This window comes from Hypanus sabinus, chromosome 15 (genome assembly GCF_030144855.1).
Source record: "Hypanus sabinus isolate sHypSab1 chromosome 15, sHypSab1.hap1, whole genome shotgun sequence".
NCBI lineage: Eukaryota > Metazoa > Chordata > Chondrichthyes > Myliobatiformes > Dasyatidae > Hypanus > Hypanus sabinus.
In genome coordinates, this window is record NC_082720.1 from 8,061,136 (window position 1) to 8,089,074 (window position 27,939).

General features: G+C 40.8%; 1 protein-coding gene across 3 annotated transcripts in view; it reads left to right on the forward strand.

Moving 5' to 3' along the window:
- LOC132405289 (serine/threonine-protein phosphatase 2A 55 kDa regulatory subunit B beta isoform) overlaps nt 1-27,939 on the forward strand; it is a 778,563-nt gene that overhangs the window by 640,346 nt on the left and 110,278 nt on the right. For all 3 annotated transcript variants that reach the window (XM_059989972.1, XM_059989973.1, XM_059989974.1), the window contains 2 exons: nt 14,122-14,287; nt 18,536-18,648. In XM_059989972.1, the coding sequence (XP_059845955.1) occupies nt 14,122-14,287; nt 18,536-18,648 (279 nt within the window). The remainder of the gene's footprint in view (nt 1-14,121; nt 14,288-18,535; nt 18,649-27,939) is intronic.

Below are 27,939 nucleotides of genomic sequence, written 5' to 3' on the forward strand. Positions count from 1 at the left end.
TAATAAAACTGACTGAATTTACTATCAAAGGTACTATGCATACTATATTCAAAATTGGATGTTGAGGAGGCAAATGGAGGAAGGCACAAAACTGGATAAGGCTTTTCTGCTGCTGATGGGTAGGGACCTGTAGCAGCATCCAGATGGCATGAGAGTGTAATATGTGTAATGTCATCTACTATTTGTTGAGATTTCTTTATTGTCTGCCTCTTATGGATGCTGCTGAGTGATTCTTGTTCCTAGCCAATGATTTCACTACTTATTCTGACTCCACTGTGGAGTGGGCTGAGGTTGATAGTGCTCATTACTCTGAACCATGTAGTGATGTTATAGGTTAATATTGATTCAATGAAGCAGTGATAAAATGTCTGGAGAATCAATGGTTGGACCTGATATTTCTGTATCTTCCTGAGGAAAAATAGCCATTGTTGGCACTTGTAGAGTATCAACCCACCATTGGTGTTAAAGGTGATTTTGTTATCTATAGTCGTGCTAAGGTATTTGTATTCTCCAACACTCTCTCTCGATTGGCCACTTATTTCCAGGGTTGGGACAATGTACTGTTGTTTTCTAAAGTACGCTACCATTTCCTTGGTTTTACTGGGGTTCCGGTCCAGATAATGGTTTGTGCACCATTCAGCAAATGTATTTCCTGATTGATGCAGTCATCAGAGTTGGTAGTGTCAATGATGACTGTGTTATCTGAGTACTTGGTGTACTGTGTACATGGGTGTGAGCTACTGCAGTCGTCTGTGTACAGTGTGAACAAAACTGGTGGGATAACTGAGCCCTGTGGTGCTCCAGTTGATATTTGTTGGTGCTCTTATAACCATTACATCTCACTTTTTGATGTCTGTCTGTGAGGAAGGAGATGATGAGGATTTACATTCATTTGGTGAAGTTTATGTCCCATGAGATGGGATTGCATGGTGTTAAATGCACTGGAGAAGTCCACAAACAACATCCTAATAAATGATCGGGGCCTCTCCAAGTGTAGTTAGCTATGTAGTAACATTAGTACTATATCGTCCACACCTCTTTTCAGCCTGTAAGCAAACTGAAATGGGTCAGTGAGCACTCGTAGCTGTGGTGGGAGCAGCCTTTCAAAGGACTTCTTTGCCAGTGATTTTGAAGCTACAGTACAGTGGTCGTTACTGCATATGGAATTGCTCTTCTAGGGAATTGGGCATATGATGGCAGTTTCCAAATGGTATGAAATGTTCAGGCAGAGAGCTGGTTTAAGAGGTGACAGAAAACCTCTGACAGTTGTCTACAGCAGAGTTTCAGTTGCCATCCACTGATGTTGTCTGGACCTGGTGCTTTACTGGGGTTTGTTCTTCTGAGTGTCTCCCCACCTCTCTTGGATAAAACTCTATATTGGTGCTGCTTAGTGCATCTGATAGAAGAATGGTGGTCAGCTCCTCCATCTCCAGTGTGAAGTTTTACTGATCAAACCTGTAGTAAGAGCTGTTCAGTTCTTCTGCAAACTCTACGTATTCCTCCCAGCTTAGGTAGGATGGAGGCTGGTGTTTACAGAAGGCCGGCCATTGTTTTGGCACCTTCCCAGGCATCTTTAACTTTGCCCTTTTGAAAGAGCTTTTCTACTTTCTCTTTGTAGACTCTTGCTGGAGCTGTTGAGGAAGGTTTAAACTAATTTGACAGGAGAATGGGAAATAGAGTGGTAGGGCTGAGGATGGGACAATTGGTATACAAGATGATGCGGTGTGTAGTGAGGCTGTGAGGAAAGAAAGAACAAAATTTCCGTGAGTGGGATGAGTTAAAGTGTTACAGTGGGCCAAAATCAAAAAGCATGATGAATACAAGATTGAAGGTCTTATATTTTAATGCATGCAGTATATAGAATAAGGTAGATGATCTTGTAGCGCATTTTGAGTTTGGCAGATATGATGTTGTGGGCATCACTGAGTTGTGTCTGAAAGAGGATCACAGTTGAGAGCTCAACATTCAAGCATATTCACTGTATTGAAAGGACAGGCAAGTAGACGGAAGGAGTGGGGTGGCTATTTTGGTAAAAAAGTGAAATAAAATCCTCAGAAAGAAGTGATATACTGTAGGATTGAAAGGTAGAATCCTTGGGGGTAGAATTAAGAAACTGCAAGGGTAAAAGAATCCTGGTGGGAGTTATGTACTGGCTTCCAAAGAGTAGCCAGGATGTGAATATATATTACAATGGGAGATTGGAAAGGTGTTTAATAAAGGCTATGTTACAGTAGTCATGGAAGATTTCAGTATTCCCTGCCTTTTGAGCTACCAATGAGCTGTCACTTGCATTTGGTATCGCCATTTTAAACTGGTGGTTATGCAGATAGATTGGGAAAATCAGATTGATGCTGGATCCCAAGAGAGGGAATTTATAGAATGCCCACGAGATGGCTTTTTAGAACAGCTTGTGGTATTGAAACCAATAGGGGGAAGGCAATTCTGGATTGAGTGTTGCATAATGAGCCAGATTTGGTTAGAGAGCTTAAGGTAAAGGAACCTTTGGGAAGCAGTGGTCATTATATGGTAGAATTAATCATGCAGTTTGAGAAGAAGGTGTATCAGTATCACAGTGGAGTAAAGGGAATTATAGAGGCATGAGAGTGGAGCTGACCAAAGTTGATTGGAAAGGGACTCAAGCAGGAATGATTTCAGAACAGTAATGGCTGAAGTTTCTAGGGGCACTTTGGAAGATGTAGACATCCCAAAGATGAACAAATATTCTGAGAGGAAGATGATGTAACTATGAAAATCAAAGACAGCATTAAGTAAAAGAGAGGGCATATAATGTAGCAAAAAACAGTGGAAAGCTAGAGGATCGGGAAGCTTTTAAAAACCAACAGACGGCAATTGAAAAAACCAAAAAGAGAGAAAGGATAAGATACAAAGGGGAGCTAGTCAAAATATCAAAGTGAATACTAAAAATTTTTTCAGATATATAAAGAGCAAAAGAGAGGTGAGAGTGGAAATTGGACTACTGGAAAATGATGCTGGAGAGGTAGCAATGGGAGACAAAGAAATGTCAGAGAAACTTAAGTATTTTGTGTGAATGATGTTGGAATGGTGGAGCAGATTCGACAGGCCAAGTGGTCTAATTCAGCTCCTATGTCTTACGGTCTAAACATCCAGTCTCTCCTCCACCAGTTCACAGTGGCTGCAGTGTATGCCATTTATTTGTTCAACTTCTCTCCATCAAAACCCATAACTTCTGCCACCAAGGGCATGGAAGAAACATTAGAATGAAACACCTGCAAGTTTGCCTTCAGTTGTGGTCCATCCTCACTTCAAAATATATCATTGGTCCTTCAACATCACTGGGTCTAAGACCCACTGCACTATGGGGACATCTTCATCAGAAGAACTGCTGCTTACCATCACCTTCTCAAGGTCAATAAATACTAACCAGAATACTACTCCAGAATCCTCAGAAATGGCATCTATAAAAGAAAACCCATGTAATACCCTGGCTATGCAGTGAGGTATTTTATTTAGCAGTTTTCTGTAAAAGCAGTGTGTCCTGCTGGTAGAGAGTTTTGGTTTTGCCTAAAGATAAGGAGCAATGTTATTCAAATTAGGTATGTTGTGTCAGGCAATCAGAATGGGGGGTTGGGGAGAAGATTCTAGAGAGAGCTGGCTGGAGAGAGATTTGTGATGGACAGTAGTCAGGTTCTTGGTCTTTTGGCGGGAGATCAGAGGAGAGGCTCAGGGAAGATGCCTGGATGATCTTATCCGAAGGGGAGATGCTAATGTACTTCACAAGACAAAGGAGTCCTAGAAGGGAAGTTCTACCTGTGATTGGTGATGAGAATTCAGCTCGGTGAGTAAAGTGATACACCCAACCACTACCAAAATGAGCTCCAATGTTATTGTACACACTTGCACCAGTTTAACTGTAACTGTCCATTTTACTATTTTCCTTCTTTTCTTTTTCCTGTTAACTGTGTTTGATAAAGCTGAAATTGGTAAATGTACTTCCTTTACAATTTTATACGGAGTATGATCTGTTATTCCTTGGTGACAATTGTGTATGGGCAGTATTTAAGTAGCATTCGCTCAAATGAAAGTTCCTTTAATCAGAATTCCCAGGTGTTCCTGTTTGGTTGAACCCCAAATCATACTGACCTAGACATTATATTGTTTATGGAACATGGCCTTCTCATCGCTGAGTCATGAGGCTGTTAGGATAGATAGCTAATGATCCAAGTTTGTATACTAGCCCCAGTGAGAGGGTTACATACACAGTTTGCACCAGGTCTGTTATGGCCTATCTGTTAGCATCTTAGTTCACATACTTTTGTTGAACAGGTATAAAATGGAGACAAATTTCTGGGGGAAGCCAAGTTTTATTATTGCTAACAGAATGTAAAGATATTAGATGTCATGAAGCTGGTAAAGCTGCAGAAAATCATGTCATTGGGACTAGAGAGCTTGAGATAGAGACTGGATATACTGGGACTTTCCCCCCTCTAGAGCTTAGTAGGCTGAAAGATGACCTTATAGAAGTTTATAGAATCATGAGGGACTTAGATATGGCGGATGATCAAGGTCTTTTCCCCAGGATAGAGGAGTATAAAACGAGAGAGGAATGGTTTCAGATGAGAGGGGAAAAATTTAATAGGAACCTGAGGGTATGTGGAACTGAACTGCCAGAGGAAGTGGTATAGGCAGAGTTGGTTACAATTTTTAAAAAACATTTACACAGGTACATCGATAGGGTAGTTTAGAGAAGGAGTTCCCAATCTGGGGTCCACGGACCCCTTGGTTAATGATAGGAGTCCATGCCATAAAGAAGTTGGGAGCTCTTGGTTTAGAAGAATATGTTCCAATCTCAAAGAAATGGGGACTAACTCAGTCAGTCAACTAGGTCAGCATGGGCAAGTTGGGTTAAAGGCTCTGTTTCCATGCCAGATAACTCGATGACTGTAAGTAAGGTTTGCTTTAGTAGTTGATGTTCCAACCTTATATATTACTTTCAAGTTATCATACAGTAAAGATCACATTTGTTACACCTTTTGAATGCTAAATACTTCCAAGTGCTCACTAGTAACAGATTGCCAAATTGGAAGAAAAACCTGTTTAGTTCTATTGTCTGCCTATACTGATGTCACTCCTCCACTCTTTTCAACCCTGTACCCATAAGCTCCTAGGTTATGTCATAATTTTTTTTTTCTGTAGTGTCTCATCGAGTGTCTTTTGCAAATCAGAATTTGTCTTATCCTCTGTTTTCACTTTCATTGGAAGCTTAAAGCCACATCTCAGACAGAATTTAGGACTTTGAGATTTTAAGATAAAGAATTTTTTAAAATACTGAGAGCTATTAGCTAGAGGAAGGACTGTTTTTACTCTTTTGGCTTGCCAAGTCTATCTGTATCATTCCCTGGTCTTTGACTTGTGTTTACTTGCTTCCAGCTGCCAGCAGTCAAATCAGAAAACAGCCCTTGGCTTTCTTGTCACTATCAATCAGTTCACAACTCACAATAATCCCTGTCCCGGAGTTCCATTCTCTGTACCAGAAAACATCAGTGTCACTGTCCAGAAAATTGAAGCTAAACCACACAGCACTAATCTCACAGGGAGAGGGGCTAATAAGGAGTTCCTGTGAGTTTTCAGGTTTGATGCTGTCCAGAGGGTTTCACAGGCTAGAAAATGGGGGATCTGATCTTGCTGTTAACCACACCAGCTCCTACAAATTTAATCTTATTTTTCTTCTATACTTTACTGATTCATGCAAAGTTTATGAGCACCAACAGCTCTTCTTCAATTTGCAAGCTTAAAGAATGATGGATTTGCTTTTATGTATTGCCTATCACAATCTCCAGCTGTCTGAAAGCAGTTAACTAGCAAAAGATGTGTGTTCGCTGTTGTAAGAGGAAAGAAATGTGCCAGCAGCTTGTGCTCGACAGGTTCCCACCAGTCACAGAGATAACCTTTTCAGTGATATCATTGCATTACGTGGGAATTGCCCCACTCTCCTCAAGCATTGTCAGGGATCTTAAATCCACATGGATTGGGTTAAATGTCACTTCAGGCTCCCTCAGGACTACACTGGAGTGCCACCTTAGATTTTCTGCATAAACCTCTTTGGTGGGTCAAAGCTCATAAAATAAGTCCCATCCATTAAATTGACAGGGAATGTTAGTAAAATATAGTGCCATGCAAAAGTATTCGGCCCCCAACACTTTGTTCATAAAAAATTAATATTACAACCAGAGAATTTTATTAATTTAACTGAGATTTTTTATTTGTACATCACATGCTCCTTTTTTCCACAATACAGTGCAAAAAAAGGGAAAATTGTAAAGCATGAAAAACTAAAAAATCAGAAGCTGAAATGTCAGCATTTCAAAGGTATTCATCCTCATTTGCTCAGTACTCAGAAGCATCTCTCTCAGCCATTACAGCCAGTACTCTTTTTGGATAAGTCTTTATTAACTTTGCACAACGTGATGGAGCAAGATTTTCTCATTCCTCCTTGCAAAATTGCACAAGCTGTGCCAGGTTATTTGGAGAGCTGCAGTGGAGAGCAATCGTGAGCTCTTGCCAGAGATGATCGATCGGGTTAAGGCCATTATTCTGACTGGGCCACTCAAGGACATCAATCTTCTTCATTTGAAAGCTACTCTATGGTTGCTCAGGCAGTGTGCTTTGGGTCATTATCCTGCTGAAAGATGAATTTGCTCCCCAGTTTAAGCTTTCTAGCAGAGGCGAGCAGGTTTTTATCTAGCATCTCTCTGAATTTAGCAGCATTCATCTTCCCACCAATACCTGACCATATTACCAATCTCTGCTGCTGAAAAGTATCCCCATAGCTTGATGCTACCTCCACCATACTTTACAGAAGGGATGGTGTTACCTGGCTGATGCACAGTGTTAGAGTGTTGAGATCAAAAGTTCCACTTTAGTCTCATCTGACCACAAGACTTTCTTCCAAATTTTTACAGTATCTTCTAAGTGATGCTTTGCAAAGTCTTTATGAGCTTCTTCCTTGCCACTCTTGGATAAGTATCCTTTTTTGTGGAAGGCTTTAGAGATTGTGGAGCCATTAACTTAGAAACATAGAAAACCTACAGCACAATTCAGGCCCTTTGGCCCACAAAGCTGTGCTAAACATGTCCTTACCTTAGAAATTACCTAGGGTTACCCATAGCCCTCTATTTTTCTGAGCTCCATGTATCAGGAATGAGAGGGTTAACATATGAGGAACGTTTGACCGCTCTTGGACTGTACTCCTTGGAGTTTAGAAGAATGAGGGGGGGACCTCAGAAACATTTCAAATGTTGAAAGGCATGGACAGAGTGGATGTGGCAAAGTTGTTTCCCATGGTGGGGGAGTCTAGTATGAGAGGACTTAACTTGAGGATTGCAGGGCGCCCATTCAAAATGGAGATGTGAAAAAATTTTTTAGCCAGAGGGTGGTGAATCTGTGGAATTTGTTACCATGGGTGGCAGTGGAGGCCGGGTCATTGGGTGTATTTAAGGCAGAGATTGATAATTATCTGTGTAGTCAGGGCATCAAAGGTTATGGTGAGAAGGCGGGGAAATGGGACTAAAGGGGAAATTGGATCAGCTCATGATGAAATGACGGAGCAGACTCGATGGGCCGAATGGCCAACTTCTGCTCCTTTGTCTTATGGTCTTATGGTCTACCTGTCTCTTAAAAGACCCTATCGTGTCCGCCTCTACCACCGCTGCTGGCAGCCCATTCCACACACTCACCACTCTCTGCGTAAAAACTTACCCGATATTTCTTCTGTACCTACTTCCAAACACCTTAAAACTGTGCCCTCTCGTGCTAGCAACCAGCCCTGGGAAAAAGCCTCTGACTATCCACCTGATCAATGCCTCTCATCATCTTATACACCTCTATCAGGTCACCTCTCATCCTCCATTGCTCCAAGGAGAAAAGGCTGAGTTCACTCAACCTATTCTCATAAGGCATGCTCCCCGATCCAGGCAGCATCCTTGTAAATCTCCTCTGCACCCTTTCTATGGTTTCCACATCCTTTCTATAGTGAGGCGACCAGAACTGAGCACAATACTCCAAGTGGAATCTGACCAGGGTCCTGTATAACTTAATCTCTAGTTGCAGCCGCAGGTTTCTGCAGCTCGCCCAGAGTTGGTATCACAGTAGCCTCTCTTACAAGTGATACTTTTCTCCGAAGACTAAGTCTAGAGAGGTGTCCTGACCTATGCAGTATGGCTGTGGGTTCATATTTTTACACTTTTTCACAATGGACTGCACTGGGGTATGTTCAGAGCCTTAGAGAAGGTCATGTGCCCTTCCCCAGATCTGTCCTTTTTTTTTACACAGTTAGTCCCCAAGTTACAAATGTCCGACTTACGGACAACTTGTACTTACAAACCGAGGAAGGAGAATGCCATCCACCATTTTAAGTTGTTACCGTTGACACTGTGTTGAGTGTTTAACTTTGTATTTGGCTTAAAATTTTCTTAGTAAGACTCACCCTGACCCCACCACCCCCCATTCCAGTCAGCTGGTGGCGCAGTGAGATCAGCACCAGGCTCGAGAATGGAGGTTCCTGAGTTCGATCCAGTGATAGACCACTCCCATGCCGGGTTGATGTCAATCTAGTGACTCTCGTACCATCCTTGCCAGGTTGATGTCAAACTCACAACTCGACTTGTAAAAAAACATACTACCATCTCCAGTTTAAATTCCCACGTGGAATATTGTGGAGGATCAAATACCCAAACCCAGCACAGCCACCACTTGTCCTATTTAGCCTGTCTCAGTGCGGTGGTCCTTAGGATCCAGCGGACCTCGGGAGCCGGCGGAACTCGGGACCCGCCGCCTGCAGTGTTTCTGTTCCATTGACGGGAAGCAATCGCGATTGAAACTAAAGTGGAAATAATAAAGCATTTGGAAAGAGGTGAAACTCCATCGGTCATTGGAGAAGCGTTAGGCTACAGTCAGTCAACGATCGAAACAATTTTAAAGGATAATGGATAATGTGAGAATAATGGAGGATGTGAAATGCCCTTACCCGATAAAAGCTGCAATTATTACTAAGCAACACAGTGGTTTAATTATTGGAATACATAAGTTTCTTAAGTGTTTTATATGTATAGAAAGGTAAAATATATACTATATACTAAGACAAACGTTTGACTGACTGACACTAAATAATACTGGATGTACTTGTTCTGACTTAGGTACAAATCCGACTTAAAGACAGACTCAGGAATGGAACGCGTACGTAACTTGGGGACTGCCTGTAATTTCTCTTACAAACAAGCTGGATGAACTCAGCAGGTCAAGCAGCATCCATTGAAATGAACAGTCAACGTTTCGGGCTGAGACCCTTCGTCAGGACAGACAATGTCAACGGATGCTGCCCGACCTGCTGAGTTTATCCAGCTTGTTTGTACGTGTTGATTTGACCATAGCATCTGCAGTGTACTTTGTGTTTACTGTAATTTCTCTGACTTGTCTTGACTGCTCTATTGTCTTCATTTTGGTTTGGTGTGTTGAAAATTTACCATACAGTTGGACCTTACAGAGAAAGGGGGTATTTAGTCTTATGAATTCATTGAAAACAATGATCCTCTAATTTTCTACATCAGCAAATTGGGTAAGTATACTGCACACGAGGATTGTCAGTGTAGTAATTAAAGGTTCAAAGGTTCATTTATTATCAAGGTATACAACTCTGAAATTCATCTTCTCTGGGTAGCCATGAAACCAAGAAAGAAAAGAAAGGCCACACAATTATTAACCCCCAAATCCCACTTCTCCATGCAAAAAAGTGTACAAAAACAGAACAGGCACATAGAGCCTCAGATTCCCCCCTCTGCACAAAAAAAAAGAGAAAGATCAGACAAGAAACACAGAATACAAAAAAATTATCAGACCAAGAAAAGTCTATAGTCCATGTCCACATCCAAAATGCAGAAAACCTGGCAACATTCTCTGGACACAGCAGCAGGCTCTCCCCTCTCTGACAGCGTAGCAGAGCAATTCTCAGTGATCAAAAGGCAGGAAGTCGGTGCTCACCCTCCACAATCACTTTAGTCAACACACAATGAAAGCTTTCCTCGGTGAAATAGAACCAAACATTGGCACGCGCCCTGCCCTGCAGCCTGCCTCTGTTTCCCGGAATCCTCTCAGAGATTGCAGAGTGGTGAAGCACCCAAATGATCTCCAAGCTTCCACATTCGCTTCGATGTTTCAATCTCTCTCGTCACTTTAATTGGCGAAATGGAGTCAAACATCGGCTCACGGGCTTGAGGTTCATGCACGCTGCCCCTACCTGCTGGAATCCTCTGGGAGACTGCAGAGTGCTGGAACACCCAAACAGCAAATCACAGACTCGCAACTGTTCCAGAACCACATCCAAGATAAAAAACAAATGTGGATGACATAATAGAAATGAAAAAGATGGTTTCATGATCCATACAGAAGATGTTGACTGAAGAAGCATTATACACAGGCACCATCTCCACCAGAAGTCAATTACAAAGGGGATGAACACTTTTTTAGCCTCAGAATTTTTGGTTTTAATTCTTAGTAAGTTGTTGACAGGTTTTGGATTTTTTTTTTGAATTTCTCTTGACATGGTGCACAATGTTTTGTAGATAGCTCAAAGAAAGCTACTTCATAAATTTTAGATTTAGAAAATGAGCCAGTAAAATGTGTAAATATTTGTGGGGGCTGAATACTTTGTCAAGGCACTGTAAAGTTGCTGCTCAGCCGATGCATGCTCCAGGGCATTCGTTGAGTAGGAATCATGACAGCTTACTATGCCTTGCAGTGTACATCAATGGACTCAATTAGACAGAGGACCAAGAGTATTTGTGATTTTCCCGTGATAATGAAGCTGCGATATGAGATTGCATTATTCTACACACTAGGTAGATGAAATAGAAGCAGAAGATGCTGGCAATACACAGCAAATCAGGCAACATCCATGTAGAGAGAAAAAAAATGAGTTAATCTTTCAGATCTGTGATCATTCAGCAGAATTGGGGAAATTTGTTTTTGCATTCTAGCAGAGAGGCAGCAACACATGCAATGTTGTGTGATGAAAAGTGTGTGTTCATTATACAAGCAGTGTGTGTGGAAATACTTTTCTGGGAGCTGGAGTGGGGCCACTCGTGTCTTTGTTCACTGCTGACCTTGCCACAACACTGTTCATCTACCTTTCATCCATGGACTTATGTGCCAAGAATGAATTACAGGTTCCTCGCCAGGTTATAATACTCTTAGAACCCTTTTTAAACAATGGAACCACATGAGCAATACGACAATTCTCCAGCACCATCCCTGTTTCTAATGACATTTGAAATATTTTTGTCAGAGCCCCAGCTATTTCTACACTAACTTCCCTCAAGGTCCTAGGGAATATCCTGCCAGGACCCGGAGACTTAACCACTTTTATATTCTTTAAAAGCTCCAGTACTTCCTCTTCTTTAATCATCATAATTTCCGTAACTATCCTATTTGTTTCCCTTACCTTACATAATTCAATATCCTTCTCCTTAGTGAATACCGATGAAAAGAAATTGTTCAAAATCTCCCCCATCTCTTTTGGCTCCCCACATAGCTGTCCACTCTGATTCTCTAAGCGACCAATTTTATCCCTCACCATCCCCTTCAAAGTTCGATGTGTTGTGCATTCAGAGATGCTCTTCCTCACACCACTGATGTAACGTAGTTATTTGACTTACTGTCGCCTTCCTGCCAGCTTCAACCAGTCTGGCCATTCTCCTCTGATCTCTCTCATTGACAAGGTATTGTAGAACAAAGCACTTTTTGCCTACAGCTTTGGATGTTTTTTTGTTTTTCGTACATATCTCTGTAAGTCTTTTTTCCTTCCAATCAAGATGGTGCCAGTGAACAGCGTTTGCTCAGGAGACATTTTCCAGATAGTCAATCATTTCAGTTTTTCTATGTCTTCTAATTATTCTTTTTATCTTAATTTTGTTTTTGAAACTATTGGAGCCTGTGACTTACAGTATGCAGTTCAATCGACTGATCTCACACTCTGCTGTCCACATTTCAGGAGAGAAATGTGAGCACAAGGTCACACAAGGAGAAGCTCAGAGACAAGGCAAGGGGCCATGATTGACTACGTTTCTCGCTGTTTAAGCATCAAGGATTATTGAAATGTTGAGGCAAATGTAAAGGAGAGTGAGCGGTTCCCGCTAGTTTGAGTCACTGTCCTCAGGGAGGCCACTAGTTCTTGATTCTTTCCTCGGTGTGTCCGCAGGTTGAATTGAATTGACTTTATTTCTTGCCTCTTTCACATACATGAAGAGTAAAAATCTTTATGTTACATCTCTGTCTAAATGTGCAACCATAGTAATTTATAATAAGTAGAACAGTCAATGTAACATAGAAATACGCTCAAATCAGCATGGGTTAATCAGTCTGATGGCCTGGTGGAAGAAGCTGTCCTTTTGGTCCTGGCATTTATGCTGCGGTACCATTTACAGATAGTAGCAGCTGAAACAGTTTGTGGTTGAGGTGACTCAGGTCCCCAGTGATCGTACAGGCCCTTTTTACACACCAGTGCTTGTAAATGTCCTGAATCATGGAAAGTTCACAACTATAGATGTGCTGTCTGCACCACTCCATACCAAACTTCCTCAGCCATGTGAAGCGAAAAAGTCTCCATTCCTCCTGTAATCCACAACCAGCTCCTTTGTTTCTGAGACAATGAGGGAGAGGTTGTTTTCTTGATACCACTGTATCAGAGAGATGACTTCTTCCCTGTAGGCCACCTCGTTATTGTTTGAGATAAGGCTAATCAATGTAGTTTCATTGGCAAATTTAATTAGCAGATTAGAGCTGTGGGTGGTGACACAGTCATGGGTATACAGAGAGTACACTCAGTACACAGCCCTGAGGGGCTCCTGTATTGAAAATCAGAGGGGTGGAGATGAGGGAGCCCACTCTTACCACCTGCCAGCGATCTGACAGGAAGTCCAGGATCCAGGCAGGGTCAAGGCTGAGGTCTCTGAGCTTCTTGCCAAGCCATGAGAGAACAGTGGTGTTGAATGCTGAACTGTTTGAGTTGCTGCAGCCTGAGAGGCCACTGGTTCGAGTCACTGCCCTTGGAGGAGCCACTGGTTCGAGTTGCTGCCCCTTGGTTGGGCCACTGGTTCAAGTTGCTGCCCTCAGAGAGGCCGCTGGTCGAGTTGCTGCCCTCAGAGGGGCAACTAGTTTGAGTTGCTGCCCTCGGAGTCAGAGTTGTTGGGGTTCCGATACTCTCAGAGATGTTACTGAAATTTATGGATTGGACTGTAGTTCAGACTAACTGTAGTTCATATTGGCCTCTTTCAGTTCTATGTTGTTTTTCATGTTCTGACCCATTCTTTCTTGTTGAGATTTGGTGGGCTGGGGGTTTGAATGATCTTTAGTTTTTGTGTGTGGGAGCGTTTGGTGGGGTTGGGGTCTGTAAGTTCTTTAATTTTCTTTTTTCTGTGGGAGGGATTGATGTCTTCTTTCAACTAGTCTATGGTTTTCTGTATTCTATGGCTATCTGGAGAAGACAAATCTCAGAGTTGTATTCTACATACATACTTTGATAATAAAATGAACCTTTGAAACTCTAGAGACTGCTCTGTGTGAAAATTCCAGGAGATCAGCAGTTTCTGAGATACTGCAACAACCATCATTCCACGATATTGTATCAACTTTTGAATCTGCACCTAGAGCAATCTAATGCCTCCCTCCCACATAGCTCTCCATTTTTCTTTCATCCATGTGCCTATTAAGAGTCTCTTAAATCTCCCTAATATATCTGCCTCTACTACCACCCCCAGCAGAGCATACCACTCACTTACCACACTCTGTGTAATTAAAGCCATACCTCTGACATCCCTTATACTTTTCTCTAATACTAGCTGTCTTTTCTATCTATAAATCTTATTATCTTGTGCCTCTCTATCAAGTCATCTCTCATCCTCCTTCACTCTAAAAAGAAAGCTCTAGCTTGCTCAGCCTGTCCTTATAAAACATGCTCTCCATCGGTGCAACAATCTGTTCCCTCTAATAATTTATCTTATTAATCCAGATAATAATATTCAATATTTATCTTTACGTGGTTATACTGAGACAAATTGTGAGTAATGCATTTATTTTATTATTTGCCCACAGAGTAAAAACCAGTCCCATCGCAGGGGAGAATACAATGTTTACAGCACTTTCCAGAGCCATGAACCAGAGTTTGACTATCTGAAGAGTCTTGAGATCGAAGAGAAGATAAATAAAATCAGGTGGCTACCCCAGCAAAATGCAGCCTACTTTCTTCTGTCAACCAATGGTAGGTTATAGGAACATAGTATTGGTAATAGATTGTAAAGTGTCTCATGTGTTTTATCATTTGCTATTTCCTATCAATTGCAAAACAATTAATGTCTTTGTGGATCTGTGAATAATAAGAAGGTATATGATATTTTTGTATGTAGCAGTTTTGCACTTGTCCCAGTCTAGGGACATTAGAGAAATGGTCTTATGGTCTTATATGGTCTTCAGCCAGTTTTGCTTTAGAATGAGATTATGGCTGATCTACATCTTAACTCTGCTTGACTGGCTTAGTTCTCTAACCTCAATTAAATTTACCAAGCAAAAACCTATATATTATATCTCTCTCTACACACACTGCCTGAGAATTTCAAGTATTTTCTGTTTTAATTTTATATTTTTGACATCTGCATGAAAAATGAGTTGATCTCAGAAAATTACTGTGCGCCAACAGCAATCAAGTTATTGGAAGGAGTTTCTTATTTCTGCACTCTCTCTTATGTGATGATTGAACCCGTTTCCTTAGATCATAAGTGTCTGGTCTAAATGGGGAGCAAATTTAGGAATGAGAGTTGCAGGGAGTTGGGAGGTTAACCTACAGGTTGATTTGGTGGTAAGGAAGGCAAGTGCATTGTTAGCATTCATTCCAGAGGTCTAGAAGATAAGAGCAAAAATGCAATACTGACGCACTGGGCATATTGCACTTGGAGCATTGTGAGCAATTTTGGGCCCCTAATCTAAGAAAGCGTGTGCTGGCACTGGAAAGGGTCTAGAGGAGGTTTGCAAAACCTATCCTGGGAATAAAGGGGTTAACATATGAGGAGTGCTCAATGGCTCTGGGCCTGTACTCACTGGAGTTTAGAAGAATGCGCGGGGAGGGGTGGAATCTCATTGAATCCTATTGAATATTGAAAGGGTCAGGTAGAGTGGAAATGGAGAGGAGGAGCCTCAGACCAGTGGGCACAGTCTCAGAGTAGAAAGATGTCTCTTTAGAACAGAGATGAGTAGGAATTTCTTAAACAAAAGTTGATCAATCTGTGGAATTCATTGCCATTGATAGCTATGGAGGCCAGGTCATTGGATATGTCTAAAGCAGAGGTTGATAGGTTTTCAATTAGTAAGGGTGTCAAATAGTATGGGGAGAAGGCAAGAGAATGGCATCGATAATAAATCAGTCATCATTGAATAGTGGAGAAGACTTGATGGGCCAAATGGTCTAATTCTGTTCATACATCTTATGGTCTTAAGAACTAGAATGTCTGTCAGTACAGCACCATCAGAGTTCAGAATGTGCCAGATTAATGGAGTTTTAAGCATCTACATTTGCAATCTCTTTTAACATTTTAAACTCATCCATCACATACATCACCTATCAGGATGGAGCTCTGATTTCAGGGCCTGAGCTCTGCTCCTGTTCTTATGCTTAGGTATAAAGTTTCCTGTCAGCAAGCCAAAAGAACGTCAACCCACTCTTCTCCACCAAAGTCATCCCTGTAGGAATTTCAGTGTGGTTATCAAAACAGCTGTCAGTTTCAATACTCTACATTGAACCAAGTACCTCTTTTCTTGCATGTCATAGTCTGAAGAGTGAAGTCAGGTTACCAGCCTATGAAGGCTGTACTCCAGTCTTTGGGAATTAGAGATTGGACACTTTGACAAGCAAACCTTATGAAATAAATTATAGAACATAGGACAGAACCACACAGGACCAGGCGTTTTGGCCCACAATGTCTGTGTTCAAACATGATGCCAATTTAAAATAGCTGACTTCTGCATGAACATCCCACCATTCCCTGGAGATAAATGTATTTATTTAAAAGCCTCAAGAGCCCCTATTGTAAGTGCTTCCAGCACTACCCCAGCAGCTTCTTTTAGACACCTAGCCCTCTTTGTAAAAATCTATTGCCCTACACAACTCCTTTAAATTTCCCCACCCATTTTAAATACTGTACGCATCCTGTGTTATTTGACTTTTCCACAGATTATATTTGGTTCTATATTTATATAAAAAAGAACAGTCTTTGATGTCTCAGATCTTATTGGATGCAGTATTCGCAACCAAGAAATGACAGGATGCAAATACATGTTTCAAGTACATTTACATTTTTATACATTTTTATTCATTTACATTTTTATTCCTATATAAATCCTATTTGTGATAGATGTCAATCTGAAATAGCATCTTTAACTCATATGTTCTGGTCGTGTCCGCTTTTGAAAAAATATTGGAAAGATATTTTTGATATTATCTCTGCGGTATTGAACATTGATTTACAACCCCATCCTATTACCGCAATTTTTGGTTTACCAATGATGGACTAACTTCATTTATCTTCTTCCGCCTGTCGAATGATTGCGTTTCTTACACTAATGGCTAGAAGATCTATTTTGTTGAATTGGAAGGAAATTAATCCTCCTACTGTATTTCATTGGTTTTCTCAAATTATGTTATGTTTAAATTTAGAAAAAATTAGAAGTGGTGTATTTGATACTTAAATTTGAAAAGGTATGGAGACCATTTATTCAATATTTTCATATGATGTAATATGACCCAAGCCTATTTGATTTTCCAGTTTTTCTTTTTCTCTTTTTTCCTTTGTTGTTTTTTTTCTTATTAGTGACTAGATTATTAGATTAGTTTTTTTGCATAGTTTTTGTTTCTTTTTCTTTTTTCTGTTTTTTTAATTATATATTATGATATATCTAGGTTTGCCTTGTTTATTTCTATATTGTATCGTCCATGATTTGGGAATACTCATTTATACTGTAATCATTGCTTATGTATTCTTTCATGTTCAGTTGAAATGTGTATGTTTGTAATCCCATTATCTATGTATCAATTTTATTTTGTTGATATTAATAACAACAATAAAAAGATTGAAAAAGAAAGAAATACATGTTTCAGCGAAGGATTAGCAGGAAACAATATATACCCCCACTGAGAGGAAGAGAATGTGATATTGCAATCTATGTAATCATGCTTCTACGGTCAATGACAACAAACGTGATGGAGGGCTGGTTGATGATTTTTTGATATGGATCATTAAAATGGCTCACCCACAAGCTTTATATGGTTTTGCTTACACTGCATTTGAAATATTGTGAGCAATTTTTGATCCTGCTGATGTGGTGGTTCTGGAGAGGGACCAGAAGAAATCCACAGCCACGATCGATCCCAGGAATGAAAAGTTTAACCTCTGAACCTCTGCTCAATGGAGTTCCGAGGATGAGGGAGTATCTTATTGAAATGTAACAGATACAGAAAGACCAAAATTGAGTGAATGTGGAGATAGAATTTCCATTTATAGGAGAGTTTAGGATCCATGAGCACAGCCTCAGAATAAAGAGACGTCCCTTTAAAACTGAGATGAAGAGGAATTTCTTCAGCCAGGGGTGGTGAATCTGTAGAATTCATTGCCATGGAGGGCTGTGGAGACCAAATCATTGGGTGTAGTTAAGGCAGAGATTAGTAAGTTCTTAATTGGTTAGGACATTAATGGTTACAGGAGAAGCCAGGAGAATGGAGTTTAGAAAGCATCAGCCATGATTGAATTGCGGAGCAGGTTCTGTGAGCTAATTAGCCACATGTTCTTATCAAATAGCATATTATATCTATTAGGCCATTGTATAGGTAATGCAGCCTACCTTCTCATCAATCATGGCTCTTCATGGTTTAATTTACAGAGAGGACACATGGATAAAGGGGAATGAGTGATGGGGATGAAGTTTCAGTTGGGAACCTTGGCCGAGTGTGAAGGCACCATGGAAGAGCCAAATGGATTGTATAACTTTCAGAAATCCTCAATACCTCTTCAGCTCTGCTACTGTGTTAATTCAATTCCATAGTTCACTTTGTATTCTACTAACCATTTGTGAGTGAAATGAAGCGTAAACATACCAGGATTTATTCCAAGGAGTGAGCTCTACAGATAGATCAGAAAGGAGAAAGATGATTGCACTTCACGCAGGGATTTTTAGTGACGTTTGTCACAGATTGCAGGGTAATTTGAATGACATGCTTGAATCAGCAGGCCAGACTTTCACAGGGACAATGCTATGTAAGGAAATGTAAACATGGAGATGCTGGAAATCTGAAGTAAAACCGAAATGCTGTGAATACTCAGCAGGTCAGGCAGCATCTGCAGAGAGAGAAATGGAGTCAAAGTTTCTGGTCAAAGACTCTTCATCTTGAGAGAGCAGAAAAATAGTTTGCTTTATAAATAATGTAAATCTCCAGGATAACGCAGTATTAATTGTTTGTAAATAGATAAGACAGTCAAACTATGGAAGATCAGCGAGCGGGACAAAAGACCAGAAGGATATAACTTAAAAGATGAAGATGGCAGAATCAAAGATCCGTCCACCATTACAACCCTGCGGGTAAGGTCATTTATTGAACTGTAAGCCACACCACAGCTTAGAGGTGAGACATTGAAGTGTTTAATTTTTAATGTTTAAGTGTTTAATGTTTCATTTCCAATGCATGTTGAGTAATTTCTGAAGTGACCTTACCCTGTCTTGAGTACAAGTTCTTATTATGATGCATATTATATCTTGAGTAAGCTGCAGTGTATTAAGCTCGGGAATCCTGTGTTTAGCCTTTTCTCCAGGGCCCTACTCCCACTCTGTGTTGTGATGCTGAGTGAGTTGTTGAGTATTTATATCTCCTTAGATAGATTTAAGGAAAAATAGAATTTTGCCACTGAGCCTCGGCTGAATGATCTTAAACTGCATCATAGCAAGTAAGTACTTCAAATAAAAAGTGCAACAATTGCCTGAGGATCATTTGTTCCCCAATCAACAGTAAGCAAAAAAAAACTACAAATGCTGAAACTATGAAAAGAAAATGGAAAATGTTTTAAATATGCAACGGATCAGGCAGCGTCTCTGGAGAAAGAAACCAGTTTAGATCAAAGGTGAAGGGTCATCAGTTCTGCAGAGTGTTTCCAGTATTTTCTGTTTATAGTTGTAAACAAGTTGTGGGGCCATCTGTTTCATTGCTGGTTGTGCGTTCTTGAGGTGTATAGACAAGTTTCAAAATTCAAAGAACATTTACTATCAAAGTATGTGAACAATATACAACCATAAGATTCATCTTCTTGCAGGCAGTCGCCAAACAAAGAAAGAGAACCCATTAAAATGCAAACTCACATAAGACCATCAAATCACAATGTGTGAACAAAAGAACAAATTGGTCAAGTAAACAAATAAAACCCAAAATTAACTGCAGAATCCTGAAAGTGAATCCACAGACACAGAGCCAGTTCAGTGCAGAGGTGACTACAGTGGTTGTAGGCAATCACTGCAGAGTTATTTCAGTGCTAAAGTGCCTTGATCAAATTGCACAATATGTAAACAAAAACACATGGACCATGAACTGCAGAGTCGCTGAAAGTTAGTCCAGAGCTGCAGTACTTGTTTGAACCTGTCCCGGGGCCTGGGCTGCAGGATAGCAGCTATTTCCAAACCTGGCCACATGGGACCCAGGACTTCTGCACCTCCTGCCTGATGGAAGCAGCAAGAAGAGAGGGAGACAGCTGAACATCTGTCTCTTTTCTGCTCTCATCCTTGGCGATCTTAATCTTGCTCAACTCGAGTAATGGAACGGACCATGGAATTGACTTCCACCATCAGGGGTCAACATAGCCTACACCCCCAGTGATGGCCTCCTCTGCAGCTCTCTCGAGAAACTAGTTCGCCAAATTCCCCAGGAGATTACAATAACGCCAGTGTCAGCTCAAAAGTACATCCTTAAAAGGGGAATTACAGGCTGCAATCAATCACAGTTCAGAAGAGGAAGTAGAAGAGTATCTAACAGTTTTGTAAGTTGCCTGCAACATTTCCCTATTGGTCACTGGCACCATCTTGACTTCCAATTTTTGCAATTAAATGCATCTTCAGCAGATGAAGAGTGAGTTAGTCCTCCAGAGCTGCTAATAATTGTGAATCTGAAACACACCAAGTGGGATGTAAGCACATTGGCTAAATTTCCTAATAGCCTTCAAGGCGAAGTCTAGCAAAGGCTGCACAGATCAACAGGCTCCAAGTATGATCCCTAGTCTGTCTTATATAAATGCATTTCAGCCAACACAACGGGCAATATTGTGAATGCTGCAAGCCATGACTTAAGAAAAGCCTTCCTTGTTTATAATCTGATTATCATCCAACCACTGGAATGGAGCAGATTATGGTCCTTTGTAGCAAGGTAGTCTCCTAGCACTCATTCAGCAAGACCTGCACCTGAGAAAAGTGCACTCAGACAATGAAATGAAGGGTTTCTCGTGGCCTTTGATCAATGCTGGAGCAAGGAGTTAGCATTTCTGTGTAGGAAAGATGGGAATTAGCCAAAAGTAAATGAGAGTTGCAAGAGATTTCAGATGCTAGAATTTGGATCTACAAACAATCTGCTGGAGGAACAGCGGGTTAAGCATCATTTGTGGGGAAAAGAAATTGTCAACGTTTCAGGTCAAAGTTCTGCAACAGGACTATCAGTAAATTAGAATGTAACTTCATGAAACTGTTGTAAAGGTGTCACATAGTCACAGCTGGAGCATGCGAGGCAACTTTCACTAATAATCCTGACTTCATCTGAGGCAGGCTTTAGATGTATGGAAGTAGGATGGCAGTAGTACAGTTCAAATCAATGTTATGGTACTTTTCCACAAGTTACCTCAATCCAGATGATACTATTGTGACATCAGTACGAAGCATTAACATATCTATCATGAATTGTTCAATTAAAAGGTTAAAAGTTGCAAGAATGACTTTACTCATTTGTTTAACTGAACACTGGTGCACTTATGAACTCGAGTCCAAGAAAATCTCAATAGCTACCTTACCTTGAATGATGCTTTACATTGCAAGCACCTCTATTTTCACTTTATTTAGATGTTCTCCCAATGTTAATACAAAGAGCTCATTAAGTTCCTACATTAGCTCTGTTTTCTCCCACCTGCCCATGCTGTTCCATTTTTATCATATGCTATTATGTGCTAGTATTAAATAGGTTTCTAAACTTGGATATTGTAAATTGTTCAATGTTAGGCTCATCAAGTGTAAAATTTTCCACAAGTAACATTGTGAGTATATGTTCAAGCCTTGGATGTATCTTAATGCACATGTTGCTATTGGTAACCACTCAGCTGTTCTGAAATATTAGTTCATTTCCTGTCTGGCAAATAGTTTAGTAAAGCAGAATTTTATGAATTAGGGCAACTCCTCTGGGGTGCAAAGCCAAAAGCCTTGTTGCACTTACTTCCAGACCATTTCTGCCAATTGTTTGTGACTCGGTGGATATCGTAGTTGGGTGTGAGAAAGGTCACATTTCGGTGGGTGTGTAGTTATAAAGCAGTGGCTGATAAAAGCAGTGGAAGGAATGTAGCCTCAAGCAAGAGCTTCTGCCAGGACTGAGTTGTCTTTCCAGGAAATGGGAGATGTTGTTCTGGATGTGGTACCAGTGCAATGTTGGAGCAGTAGCATCATGCTTGGAGCAGTAAATGCCAAATAATTTCCAACTTTCAGTTGGCATGCATGCACAATTTTGCCTTGCACACAGTGATGGATGCCACTCTTAAAGAAAAAGATGCAAGCATTTGACAAAAACTTTGGCCGTACAGCAGTAGCTGCTGATGAAAAGGATGATGATTGTTAGGGAATTAATTATTTGCTGGCCGCAGAAAAAAACATATATTTTTATGATGCAGGTCAATGATTTGGACTATGGGTTTAACGGATTGTTGCTAAATATGCCGATGATACAAAAACAGGTGGAGGAGCGGGTAGTGTTGAGGAAACAGAAAGCCTGCAGAGAGACTTAGATAGTTTAGGGGCATGGGCAAAGAAATGGCAAATGAAATACAATGTTAGAAAGTGTATGGTCATGCACTTTGATAGAAGAAATAAACGAGCAGACTATTTTTTAGATGGGGAGAGAATTCAAAACGCAGAGATGCAAAGGGACTTGGGAGTCCTTGTGCAAGATATCCTAAAGGTTAACGTCCAGGTTGAGTCAGTGGTGAAGAAGATGAAAGCAATGTTGGCATTCATTTCTAGAGCAGGGATGTGATGTTGAGGCTCTATAAGGCACTCATGAGACCACTCATGGAGTATTTTGTGCAGTTTTGGGCTCCTTATTGTAGAAAAGATGTACTGACATTGGAGATGGTTGAAAGGAGATTCACAAGAATGATTCCAGGCATGAAAGGGTTACCGTATGAGGAATACCTGGCAGCTCTTGGGCTGAATTCCCTGAAGTTCAGGAGAATGAGGGGGGATCTCATAGAAACATTCCGAATGTTAAAAAGCCTGAACAGATTAGATATGGAGAAGTTATTTCCCATGGTAGGGGATTCTAGGACAAGAGGGCACAACTTCAGGATTGAAGGACGTCCATTTAGAACAGGGATGCGGAGAAATTACTTTAGTTAGAGGGTGGTAAACCCGTGGAATTGTTGCCACAAGCGGCTGTGGAGGCCAAGTCATTGGGTGTATTTAAGGTAGAGATAGATAGGTTCTTGATTAGCCAGGGCATCAGAGGGTATGAGGTAAAAGCAGGGGAGTGGGAATGACTGGAAGAATTGGATCAGCCCATGATTGACTAGTGGAGCAGACTCGATGGGCCTATACTTCTGCTCCTATACCTTATGGCCTTATATTTAATTTGTGAGAATCAAAAAATGTTACATTTATCCCAATTCAGAGATTTGGGATTCAAATGATCAAATAGCTGCTCTCTCTGCTAATCATGGCTAACATCCCTTGAGGCAATGCAAAAATTAATAGGGGGTTACTCCATTCTGTGAGCAATGACCTAAAACTTGAATCTGATATTTGGGAGCCTCCCTTTCTCCCACCCTACGTGATTTGTAGCTGATTAGATAGCAACTTGGCTGCATGAGTTCCCAGTAACAGCATCGTACTCTGTTTTAGTGATGTTGGATGAAAGATTCCCCCCCACCCCCAGAATACCTACAGTGTTTGAATGTTTTCTTGTGAATATTGCTGTGGGATCTCTTGTATCCATTACAGCCTTGCACTGGAAGCTACCCAGATTATAGAATAATAGATCATGCAGTCCACTGAGCCCGTACTAACCCTAACCTATTTAGTTGAATTCCCTTTTATTCTCATCAGGTTCCACCACTTGTCTGTTCACTAGGGACAATTTATAACAACCAGTTTAACCTACCAACCTGCATGTCAATGGGAGGTGGGAGCAATGTTCCCTCTAAGGTGTGTGCTACTAGCGCACAAAGGAATTTAAATTGCACACAAAAGGTTGTCAACCCCCTACCTCGTTGGCATGTTAAGTATATTTTGTGATCATATATAATCACAGTTCCTTTTCCAGTTTCTGGTGCAGAAGGTGTTGACAATGTGGAGTTTATGATGATTTGTCTGCAGATTTTAGAACTGGCTTATTATACTGTTTTTATTGAAGAAATCATTGATTCACTATGTCAAATTCCAAAGAAGCAAAGGGTATGAAGTACAATAGCTTAATGAAACAGTAGAAATTGCTCTATTGAAAGCTCATGAGGTCAGGAACGTGCAGTTACAATAAATATTTATGTACAATAGAGAAACTGGTTTTACCTGTGTGTATTGTCATGATGCAAAAGTTGCTGGAGAATTTGCAGGTGTGACAAAGTAGAGAGATATTTGGAAACGTGAAACATCATTTAGCAAGCAGATCACAATGGACAGTGTGCAAGAATATCCTTCATTACCCACCACAGGCCTGTTATTTTTGTTTCGTGAGAGTGCACATGAACGAGACCGAAAACTATCAAACCCAGAAGAGATCAAAGTTCTTACCTGATAGAGTTTTGCTAGCTCTCTATATAAAATTCAATGTGAACATGTTGTCACTGGGCAAAAAAAATTGCATAGCACAAGATTTTTGTGCAGACTGGTTATTGCATATTAGAGGGAACATTGGTGGGAGGAAACTGGAGCACCCAGTGGAAACCCACAGGGAGAATATGCAAGTTCAACAGAGATTGGGATTGAATCTGGATTCCTAGAGAGACGAAGTGATTGCACTACCTGCTGCACCATTCTGTCACCCAGGCAAGCGGACATAAATTGTCAGCCTGATTCAGTAGCTGAAAGTTAGCTAAGCAACCACTGTATGCTGTGTGAGAATCTCTTCTCCAGTTTATAGATGGATGTAATTTATAATCAAAGATCCTCACCATTCAGCATGCCATCTTCTTGCAACTACCATCGGGCAGGATCTACAGAAGCCTAAAGTCCCACACCATTAGGATTGAGAACAGCTACTTCCCTTCAACATTTGGTTCTTGAACAAACTGACATGACTGTATAGCAACACTATAACCACTTTTTTTTCTAAATACTTTCTTCCTCTATAAATTTTTGTATCGTTTATCCTTAGTTTTTTTGGGAATGTTATATATGCCTGTGATGATCCTGTTTCTGTTATATTTCTGTTGCACCTCTGCATATACATATTTGCGCATATGTTAAAAACTCCTCTTTGACTTTGACTTCCTAACAGTGGAATGGACAAAATCCTGTATCCCTGTCTGCAGTCTTCCAGGTTCACAGTTGCTCAGAAGGAATTGTAAGTCTCCCAGAAAAGGGGTTGCTGTCTCAAGAGGAAAATTACACAGTTATAAAGATAATGTGCAACCTGCACATGATTGAATTCAAGCTACTGGAGCTGTGAGACCGTGACTTTACCAGCTATGCCACTGTTGCCCCATATGCTCAGTCTCCAGTGTGGAGCTGAAGTCCACCAGCTTCCAGTTTACCAGGTGTGAATGCTGTCCAGAGAGCCACAGCTGATAAGTAGGCATTTGGAGAGGTTTACAGGAGCAGGCAGAGGTGATGTAGCTGTGATATTGAGTATCATCATCATACATGTATGATCTGATGTCTGTGCTTCCGATCGTATTGAAAACAGATGGTGACAAGGTGTCCCTTCCTGATTCAGTACATAGATTGTGTAGGTAGGGAACAAGCACAAGTGGGGCAGTTCAAGGACTGCTAGATTATTAATCCCTGACCAGTACTTTAAAAGCTCTGCACCTAACTGGAGAGTTAGCACTCTGTGTTTATAACAGGCGCAGGACAATAGAAGTGGAACAACTCAGAAAGAACATTAAAGTGAGCCGCAATGGTCAAAGGAGTAGAAGGTGGCAGGGAGGATTAAAAAAGGACTGGGCTTGGGGAAGGCAGCTGTAATTCTTGAAATCTTGAATAAATTTACAGCTAAATAATTACTGTTCCTTGTTCAACAATTCATCCTTTATTGCTCCCCCTTCCCCTCTATGAAGTAAAGAAAAGCGACCATCAGATGGAAAGGAATGGTAAAATGGAACATATGAAGAGAAACTTAGTGTAGTGTCTGGGAAAGGGATCAGGGCATGTGGATTGTTGAAAGTGTGAAGTTTTAGTAAAAGAGAACAAGGAGCTTATCATTTTTGTTAAAGTCTGCATTTAATTTTGGGGAGTGTTTGAGCAATGATTTGAAATTAGAGTCCGTGTCAGTTGCCCTCAGGGAGGAGCAGGTTTTAAAATAACTGGTTGTAAGATATTACTTTGATCCTGAACTTGTGTGATTTTTCTGCAGTAAGTATGACATTGTTAGCACTTAGCTAAGTTGTTTCAGGAGAATACTGGTATAAACTTGGAACGTTAAGGGAAGAGCTGTTCTGCTCAATAAACACATTTCTCTCTTCGGAGTAGGTAACACTTACTCTAGTATTTCCCATATTCCTGAAGCCCTTCTCAGGACAGAACTTTACCCAATTGTCACATTATTCTATTCATTCATTGCACTTTACCTTAGAAACATGTCAACTGTCTTTAGAATAAAACTATCTCCTGCATGAGTGTGGTGGTAAATTGGTTTATTCTTGTCACATGTCACATCCATGCAGATTTTTTCATCAAGTCAATAGATTGAGTTAGTATAAAGGAAAAGCAACAAGAGAATGCAGAATAGTGTTACAGTTATGGAGAAGATGCAGTGAAAGCAGGTGTTACGGATTCAGGCAACAATAAATATAAGAGTTAGGCAGGAGTTTTTATAACAAATAACGTGTTTATTAAACACTGGAAAAAAAACTCCCAAAAGTAAACAAATCACTAACGTAATCGGAAACCAGCTGCTGTGTGGCAACTTACACAGTTCTTAAAGCGATGTTGCAAAAACAGTTCTTTAAAGTAGTATTGCCAAAAGTTCAAAATGCTCACAGTCCATTTAAGGGAGAGACTTTTTAAGACAATTTAAATTCTCTTTCACGTCGTGTTGCTTCGGTTCCCAAGATCGAACTTTTTCCCACAAAGAATTTACGAAACAAAACGGCTTAAAGGCACTGACCTTTCCTTTACAGAACTATTCCCAATCCTTTCTGCTATTTCGCAGGGATTAACATGAGAACAGTCAACGAATTCCTTCCGAATAAGGATCAAACAAGGTCGAACCTGTTTCACCGTCGAAATCGATTCTCCTCGATCTTTAACTCCCGAACTCCGATCTTCATTCTCCACTGATTCTCAACTAGCAGTATTGTAAAGAAACTGCTGGCAATGACCTTTTAAACTTTAGGCATTAGGTAAAACTTCATCTTTCAACTAAACTGCGTCATCACATTAAATCACGCAGTGGCATGAAGTCAACATGGCAAATCCAGCCACGAACTGCCCCTCCTCACAAGGAGGGGTCCTCCTTTTATACCATGTAAAAAAAACCTGTCACATGACCTCTACTGGCGGGAAAGTGACATCACTCCACCATCACAAGACCATTACCTCAAGTCCAGTATAGCTTCAACCCCAGTCACGTGACAAGGGTACCACTGTCACGTGTCACGAGTACGTAACACAGGCAAGGTGCAAGGCCATGGTTCGACATGGACTCGATGGGCCGAAGGACTTGTTTCTGTGCTGTACTCTCTATGCCATGAAGAGGTATGTTATGAGGTGAAGAGTTAATTTTATCATGCAAGAGTCCTTGGAGGGGAGGTTGGTTTCAATGATGTTCACATCTCTCTGCAGTTTCTTACAATCATGAGCAGAGCCATTCCTATACCAAACCTTGATGCTTGTGTTTATGATTTCCAGGATACTTTCTCTTGTGTGTCAATTAAAAATTAGTGAGAATCATAGGGGATATGCCACTTGAAGAAGTGGAGATACTGGCATACCTTCATTGTGCCATGTGGTGGACCAGGACAGGTGATGCTCCCTCCTAGGTACTTGAAACTCTCAACGTTCAAACTCTACACCACTACTATAAATAGGAACAAGTACACCAGCCCCCAGCCCCCCCTGCCCAAAGTCACTGACTGTACTTTTTTCCATAGATGTTGCCTAGACTGCTGAGTTCCTCCAGCATTTTGTGTGTACGTTGTGTGGATTTCCAGCATCTGTAGATTTTCTCTAGTTAGTGATTGATCTCTAACTGGCAGTTTTGTTGACATTGAGAGAAAGGCAGTTATTATGACACCATGCCACAAGGCTCTCTATCTCCTTCCTGTACTCCAGCCCTTTGTTTGAAATTTGGCCACTATGGTGATGTCATCAACAAGGTTGTAGATGGAGTTGGAGCAAAATCTGGCCTTGCAGTCATCAGTATAACAAGGAGTAAGGTTGGGCACTGCAGACACTCCTAGTTCATTCAACCTCCTGTGGATTACG